At 51.8% G+C, this 8708-nt stretch overlaps 1 protein-coding gene across 6 annotated transcripts in view; it reads left to right on the forward strand.

The window, feature by feature from the left end:
- The window catches only part of Frmd4b (FERM domain containing 4B), a 142555-nt gene that overhangs the window by 86202 nt on the left and 47645 nt on the right, over positions 1 to 8708 (forward strand). For all 6 annotated transcript variants that reach the window (XM_048786988.1, XM_048786986.1, XM_048786985.1 and 3 more), the window contains exons 6-7: positions 5457 to 5513; positions 6397 to 6419. In XM_048786988.1, the coding sequence (XP_048642945.1) occupies positions 5457 to 5513; positions 6397 to 6419 (80 nt within the window). The remainder of the gene's footprint in view (positions 1 to 5456; positions 5514 to 6396; positions 6420 to 8708) is intronic.

The following is an 8708-nucleotide window of genomic DNA, read 5'->3' on the forward strand; positions in this document are numbered from 1 at the left end:
GCAGTGTCTCAGCCCTGGAGACCCAGCTGTGGCCAAAATGCCTCCAGATTCACACCCTCGTGACTCTTACCGAGTGGACAGGTAACAGCAGGTGGAGCAGCAGACAATAAAGGAAAGGCATAAGTTGTATAACGTGTGGGACATAAGTAGAGGCACCAAACAGTGGTGCAGGTTGCTCACTGCCCAACTCCAAGCCCAGTGGTGCTAAGGATGGAGTTATCATTAAGTGAAAGGGAAGAAGGACCCAGTGCGATCAGGACTTCCAACTGTTTCTTAACCTCATATTGAAGTGAAATGTACATAGTGAGGATTGCCGAGCATGCAGCTCAGGGGTTGTCAGAAGCAGAACAGCACGTCAGTGTAGCCAGTGTGGACCTCGAGGGAAAGACATCGCTGGCCCCTGGAAGCCCCTCGCATGTTCTCCTGCAGCCATTGACCCCCACCACCATGCCCCTCGCCAGCAGTTACCAGCGCTGGCAGACTCAGCCCCCCTGTGCCGGGAGTCACACCATATGTGTCTTTTCATGCCTGGCGTCTCGCTCAGGCTGCCGTGAGACTCTCCCTTCTGCTGTGCGAGGTCGCTGGGGAATGTTCACTTCACTGCCGCGTCCTGGCCCACAGTGCCACGTGCCCGTCTGTTCACCCAGCCACGGGCATGTGGGTTGCTTGCAGAGTTTGCCTGTTTAGTGGCACTGCCACACAGGTCCTTGTGGACACTGGCACGCCTGTCTGGGAGGTCCACACCTAGGAGCAGGATTGCTGAGCCGTAGGCGCAGGTATGTTAAGTTTTGGTAGACCCCGCCAAAAAAGGTGGCCCCAAACCAACTTACAGTCCCCAACAGTGTCCCCAGCAGGGAGCACGGTTGACATGTGTTAAGGAAAACATCTCTGCCGAGCAGTGCCGTCAGACCCACCTCGTGCATTGCAAAGAACACCAGAATATTGTTTGGAGACAATTTTACCTTGTCCATGGAAAGTGAAAATGAACTAGCTGGGCATGGTGGTGCACTCCTGGAGTAGCAGTGACTCTGGAGGCTGAGGCAGGAGGATCACAAGTTCAAGGCCAGCCTCAAAATAGGGGAATATATATATATATGACTGGGGATATGGGTCCGTGAGGAATGCCCCTGGGTTCAATCCAAGTACAAGAAAGAAAAAGAAAATGGAAACAACTTATCTAACACTTATTCCACTGTTATCTTTAGTGAAGAAATTAAACGCAACGTCATATGCTAAAAATGATAATAATCCCACAGAATGAGAACAACAGATGTGTAATAGAGTAAAAAAGAGGCCCATTATCAAGGACGATATTTAAAGTTCTGAGTGTTCGTGCTGATGCAGGTGTCTGTGCTCTCTCCAGGTCTCTATGGTCTCGGTTAAGCACGTTCAACACAGGCATGCCGCGGTCCCAGTTACCCTATCTGGTTTGAAAACTTGACAAGATCATTCTAAAATTTATTTGAAAATAACTGAAAGGAATGTCAGATATCCATATGGAAAATCAAAGGACTTGTCCTATTAGATATTAAAATGAACAGTGAACAAATGTCATGGAATTACATGAAACTTGAGCCAAGTCGTCATCTGGAGAGAGACTGACAGCTCTACATCAGAGTTTAGAGCGACCTCACAAGCAGTACCGCAGAAAATAGCGCACGTGACTTTGCCAGGCCCGGGGTGAGTGCCCTACATCTGTCACTGTGCAGTCCACCTTATCGCGTCCCATTCTGCACATGAGGGTCGAGCTCTAGAAAGACGGCCTGTCCCAAGGCCCCACAGCGTCCTCCGGTGCGGGAGTGGGTCCCCGGCAGATCTGACTTCAGAGGCCAGAGGAGACGAATCAAGGAGATGAGATTGAAGGACACATCTGTGTCCTTCATGGATTTTACTTCGGACGACTGACATGGACGGGAAGTGGGCAGCGTTGGCCCTCGTAGCTGACGGGTGTGGCCGCAGGGCTGCAGGTGCGATGGCCATGGCCCAGCCTTCCTGGGGCTTAGTGGTCCCAGGGAACAGGAGGCCGTGAGGGAGGAGCCTTCTGTTGCCCAGGAAGGCCGCCTGGAGGGTGGCGGGCAGCTTCCCCTGTCGGGCCACATGCTCCTGCAGCAGAGTGACCTCAGGAAGGCTGAGTGCATGTCAGGCAGCTGTGTCCACTCACTCAGTGCACCCTGACCGTGTCTGTGCCTCGCCTGGGTGCCGGGTCGTGGTAACTCACGGGGAGATCCTAGACAGCACCCGGCCTCCATCCTTGTCCAGTTTGGCATTTCAACTAGACTCTTAACTGTCCCCACCCAGCAGTGGTAGAGCGTCCCTGGGCTCAAGCCCTAGTATTGGGGACAAAGAAAGACATGCTCAGAGAGCTGTCCCCAGCGCTGGTGGCTGAATCCGTGGTGCAGCTGGGCTGGCTGAGCAGCGAGAGCGGGTCTTGACGCGGTCTGGGCTCACCCTGGTGCATTCAGCTGGCCACGTGACTCACCTCTCTGGGTCCCTTTGTCCACCCTGACCGTCATGGAAACCCACTGAAGGATCTCGTTTCCCTTTGCTCCAAGGAGACGCTGCTCTCGGGTGTTAGCTTGCCCGGGACCTATAAGGTTACCTCCGTCACCACGGCTGGAGGTGAAAGATCTCTCCCGTCCTGGCAGGTCTGCAGTCCCAAGTGCTGTCACCCTCCAGGCAGGGACACCTCAGGAAGAGCGCTTTAAAGTCTTAGTTAAATCGCACCCAACCAGGGCTGCCGAGGTCCACCCAAATTGCCTTCTTCTTGATGGTCGTGTTGTCCAGAGAACTCCAAGGACCAGCCAAGTGTCGCTGGCGATGGGTGTCAGGACTTGGAATGTGTGGCCTGGATGTCCAGACAGGGTTGTAACAGAGGGTGAGGCCAGGCTGAGGACCTCGAAGACTGGGGGGGTTGACCAAACCACGCTTTCTCTTCTCTTCCCGGAACAAGGTCTGGAGAGACCACAGCCCTGCACACCCTCCCCCTCTGCACGCCCTCGTCCCCCTGCCCACCCCATGTCCCCCTGCCCACCCCACGTCCCCCTGCACCGCGCTGCCCGGGCTTCCTGAGTAGGTGGAGAAGCCCCCATGAGCTGGGTATCCACCTCCCGCGCCTCTGGAGCTGTCGGAGCCTGGTACCTTCCACGTTTGGCTCCCTGTTTCAGCTTTAAATAGTTAACGACCCTTCCAAGGTGGACAGTGGTTTGGCAGCCTCAGAACTTCTTATCTGTCTGATGAGCTAGTTGGTGTCTAGACAGCTCCTCTAAGGCTCGGAGAAGGCCCAGGGGTCACAGGTGCAAAGCAGTGGGCAGTCCTTTTCAATTTATTGGATTCGTCTTCAGTTTTTTTAACACCCCCACGAGGCACTTTTTCTTCTCTCTAAGACATTCAGGCCGATGAGACCTGAGCTTTGGGTTCCAGCCTCGTTTTGAGTCCCCTTCTTAGCCGCCACCTTCTTCAGTCCTTGAACTGAAGGAATCTGACCTTTCTCCACTTTTATCTCGTCAGCACCCACCTCACCTGTTGGATCAGCCACTCCTTGTCTTTCACCAGACTAGAAAACCCGCTGTCTCTGGCTTGAAGGACAGAGGGCCACGGAGTCCTAGGATGGATCTATCGATCGTCTGGCTTCTCTTTGATTTTATGATCTGTTTCTAGAGATTATAGGCGCACTTTGAATTCCAAGGCTGAGGCTCTGTCAGCTTTTGAAGCAAGAAAAAGAAGAACTTTGAAACACATCTCCTCCCTCCTGGCTTGGGAAGGCAGGCCTCCGGGTGGAGGGGGAAGTTCATTTGTTCTCATTTTGTAAACTAAGGGAAACTCGAGTAATGGCCACTCTTGTCGCTGTGGTGCCTGGGGGTTCTTGTTTGATTCAGTGGTTTTTATAGGAAGTTTCACTAGTTTGCTGGGTGGACTTCCTCAGCACATCACTTGGGACCCTGAGCAAAGACCACCAACCTCTGCTCCCCCACCGCCGGATTATTCCCAGGGGTGACCTGGGATAACTAGCGGCAATTCCCACTCAGATCCAACAGGTCGGGGGAAGGGAGCAAGAGAGCAAGGCCACACGGGGCCCCGGTTCCACGTTGCTGAGCACTACACATTTTCAATACCAAGTAAACCCGACTTAGGCAAAGAGGGGCCTGGGGGGGGTGTGTGCATGTGTTAAATGTGTTTTTGTGCATGGGTTTGAAAGCCCACAAAACACCCTAAACTGGGGATGGGACCCAGGGACCCCCTACCACTGAACTACCTTTCTTACTTTTGGTTTTGAGTCAGGATCTCACTAAGTTGCCCAGACTGACCTTGAATCTTCGATACTCCTGCCTCAGCTTCCTGAGTAGCTGGGATCACAGGGGTGCACCACCACCCCTGGCCAGAAAATACCTTTAAAACAGAAGTCCCTCTCTGCCAGTTCATTGCTGCAATCTTACGGGATGCGGTAATCGTATGCACACATGTTGCAACATTTAAAGATACAGATAAAGGTAAATCTGCTATTCCTAGAGAAAACATTCTTTCACACTTAGATACTCCCAAGCTCCTGGGGTTGGGGTGGGGGGGACACTTGTTATCCATGGCCCAGAATTTCAGTCATCTTGGGGTTCATGAAATATGAAAAAATAAAAAAGATGGAGCCCGGCAGAGTGGCCACCCCGTCATCCCTGGCGCTGGGTGCGGTAGCCACACTTGTGACCCCAGTGACTCCGGAGGCCCAGGCACCAGGATCCCAGGTTCAAGGCCAATCTGAGCAATTTAGCAAGACCCTGTTTCAAAATCGAAAATAAATAAAAAAGATCTCGGGACATAGCTCAGTGGTAAAGCAACCAACCCCTGGATGAAGTCCTCAGTACCCTCAAAAATAAATAGAATAAAACGATGGGGAAAATGATAGAGTTCATCAAACTTCAGTATAATGCAACCGGATTTTAGTCTCCTCCGCCTTTGCTGTAGGTGATCTTTAAGCATTTCCCTTTTACCCAGGATGGATCAGATTCAACTCACTAACGTGCCCCTGACGCAGAACTGAGTTCATGCTTTAGTACTTTTGCGTTGTGTGTATATACTGAAATAATCATGCTGTGCTAGAAAGGGAGAAAACGCCCCTCAGGAGAACCCACCACAAACAACCTAGGAAAATCTGCAGAGCTGAAAAATAACTCTGCAGAGATTAAAAAAAAAAAAAACTATTCATTTACAAGTGGCGTGGATTTTCATCCTCAAAACCATTGTTTCTTCCCGATTAATGCTGTTACCCAAATTCCCTGCAGCTGGTAAAAACACAGGGAGGCTCCCCCTTCCCACCAGTGTCCTGGCACCCCCGCCTGCTGGGGATGGTATGCTCCGCCTGGGGTCCCAGGCTGGAGGTGCTGAGCTGTGACAGCCTCCCCAACCGCACAGCACTTCCTCCACCTGGGGTGGCCTCTGCTCACTGATGCTCCCTCTTGGACCCACAGGGGCAGATCGAAGTGGACAGCGAGACCATCTTCAAGTTAGCAGCCCTGGTTTTGCAGGTAAGAATGACGGCCGCCCCCTGCCAGCTGCGTGAACTGCCTGCAGCTCTGGAACTTTTGCACGGGGCCAGGGTCCAATGGCTTCTTCATCCGGTTAGTTTTTTGCCAATGAAAAATGTGAGCTGGGGCCTCGTGCATGAGAAGAGTTTGCATGAGCTGTGGTGTGGTTCTGTGCATCTCAACGAAAAATAAAGAGGAAGCCTCTCTGCTGGAAGAGCGTCAAGACCGTCGTAGTCCTGGAAGAGAGTTTTGAGTTGCTTGAACCTGGGAGGCAGCAGCTGTGGGAACAGCTGCGGTTTCCATCTAAATTTGGTAACTTTGGTACATTTTCTAGTGGTCGTGTAAAAGAGCCCTTTAACTCTTAAAGGCACCCGCCGAAAAGCAAAGGCCTGCTTACGGCTGCCTTTAAAAGTTCAGAGAAAACAAAGAGCACTCGTTGATCTACCTGTGCCTTGGCCACGCAGAGACCTTAGGAAGGGAGAAATAACTGTGGGCTTCCTCCTACGTACTTGTCCCTTCTGCTCAGAACGAGGGATCTCTCCTGGACACTAGTGTCCTTCTCAGTGCCGCATTCTTTCTGGGGCCATGAGGAAAGGGTTCCGTGTGTACATTCTTCTACATGGAACTCGGGGGCTTTATGGGAAAATGACCAAGAGCAAATCACCCCGGTAGCTTAAAATACACACTGATGGGGGCTGGGGTTGAGGCTCAGCGGTAGAGCGCTTCCTAGCATACACGAGACCCTGGGTTCGATCCTCAGCACCACATTATAAATAAATAAGTAAATAAGTGAAATAGAGGTATTGTGTCCAACTACAACTAAAAAATGAATATTAAAAAAAAAATACACATTGATGGTCTCTGTTTTTTTTCTTTTTTCCAGGAAGCCAAGGGAGACTACACCAGGTAAGGACCTCCCCTGCTCTTTCCCGGTGAACCAGCCCTCCGTGTACGTGTTATTTTAAATAACAATGGATGCCAAATCAAAAGCAGCCCGGAGGCCAGACGGGGCCCTCAGTCCCTCCTCCAACCGAGAGCCTTTCTTTTTGTGAATGAGTCTGACAGTGGAGGGTGAGTTTTAATGAGAAGCTCTCCAGATCTGTTTCCTGTCGTCCGTAAAAAGCCCCCGTAGCCTGTGCTGTGCTTTTCTTTTTTTTTTAATTTATAACGATCCTGTGTATCGCACGTACCCGAAGATCAAGTGCGTCAGCTGCTTGGTGAGGGGATTAATGGGGGCTTTCTTCTGCAGCTGCCCCGGGCCTTGCAGTCCGCTGACCTGACAGCTGTATTGTGTTCTGGTTGTAACCGCCTAACAGGCCAGGCTTCCCAGGGTTTGTGTGTGAGTCCCCTCCCTACCTGCCCTGCTCTGTCCCTCCTCCTGCAGTGTTGGAAGTGGGGCAGGAAGGGTGAAAGTGCAGGCAGGCCTCTGGTCCGAAGCAGCAGCACCTGGGCCAGTGACCACTGAAAGCCTGGCCTCCCGGGGAGGTTAGTGTTCCACTCTGGTAAACTTTACCCAAGGATTATTTACAAATCACCTCCTACTCCTTCCCAGCTGAGCCTTGAATAATGTGCTCCTGAAGTCACTGAGAGCAATTCCAGGCAGGAGGATCCCAAGTCCGAGTCCAGCCTACAGCAATGTAGTAAGACCCTGCCTCAAAATAAAATTCTAAAAGGGCCAGGTGTGTAGCCCAGTGGTCAAGTGTCCCCAAGTTAAGTCCCTGGTATCACCAAAGAAAGGAAAAAGAAAAGAAAGAAATTCTTTCAAAATAACCATGAAAATCAGACACCAATTTTCTTTAAAGGGGAAACCGAGCAGCTACTCTGTTTCAGGGAAGTGTTACCTGAGGCTAGAGTTGGAAATAAAGTCCCTGAAGATCTGCCCAAAGAAAAAGAGGAAGGGAAGGCAGACGGGAAGGAGCAGTCCCCGGTGGCCTGCCTGTCCCCAAGGGGCTCTTCCCTGGGGGCAGCTTTCCCAGGAGTGTGTGGCCAACCCTCTAAGGACACTTTGGAGACTGGTGGGTCTGAAGGAGCCTTCGTAGGAGGGAGGGAGAAGGTGAGTTTCACACACTCCCTTGGGAAGATCCTTGACGGAGGCCGGAGGAGGCAGAGGGGGCTGGGGACCCTCCCTGACTAATCTTAGAGGCTGGGGACCCTCCCTGACTGGCCCAGGAGGCTGGGGACCCTCCCTGACTGATCCAGATTACTAGGTTCCCTCTTCAGACTGAGCCAGTTAATTGTGGCCAAGCCCAATCCATCTTCAGCGGGTTCTGGTCATTTGCTGAGGCCCTGAGGCTGAAGGAGTCTCAGACTCCTTTGAAGCTGTCCACAGAGCATGGAGCTGGGTCTTAGCAAATGAGCACATCACCCTGTCGGAGCCATTTATCCTTCCTGCGCCTCAGTCTCCTTGTCTGCAAATTGGGGTTAATCCAAATGGTGACTTTGTCCAGGTGCGGTGGCACACTCCTGAAATTGCAGTGACTCTGGAGGCTGAGGCAGGAGGATTGTAAACTTGAGGCCAGCCTGGGCAACTTAGTGAGGCCCTGTTTCAAAATAAAAATTTAAAAGACTGGGGATGTGCCTCAGGGAACGAGGACCCCTGGGTTTCATCTCCCCCACCCCCCCACCCCCGTGGTGGGAAACAAACCCAAATATCGACTCGTGGGATGGTTTTAGGTTAGTGAGGTGGAAGAACTTTGTAAGTTACGAATTGTTTCACAAACATGAGCTGCTGCCAATCAGGGTGAGAGACGTGATTTTGAAATGTGAATATTTGTCATTAGTCTTGCAATGGATCAGATCTTGGGCTCATTGCTGACACCTGCCTCCCCGCACCCCCCCCATCTCCTCCTGGCTTGAAGGGAGAAGTTGTATTTCTCCTCCAAATTTCTGTTATAAAAGTAATTTAAGAAAATGAGTCATTTTTTTCCTTAAATAAGAGGATTGGACAAAATAGAATACGGTTGGTCAATGTGACATTGGTTAGAACAGAGACTTGAGGGGCCAGCCTCGTGCAGACCCCAGGCCTGCCACTCACCCCTGGGGACTCCTGAACAAGCTACCTGTCCCTCCGGGCCTCGGCTTCCTCTCTGTGAAGGGCACTTAGGGTACCCGCCCCGCAGCCTTGCCCTCAGGACTGTAAAGAGCTTAGAACAGCCCCCACAGCTGTCCCCAGAGTGTCCCACGGGCTTGGTGGGC

Source organism: Marmota marmota, unplaced genomic scaffold (assembly GCF_001458135.2).
Source record: "Marmota marmota marmota unplaced genomic scaffold, marMar, whole genome shotgun sequence".
NCBI classification, from domain to species: domain Eukaryota; kingdom Metazoa; phylum Chordata; class Mammalia; order Rodentia; family Sciuridae; genus Marmota; species Marmota marmota.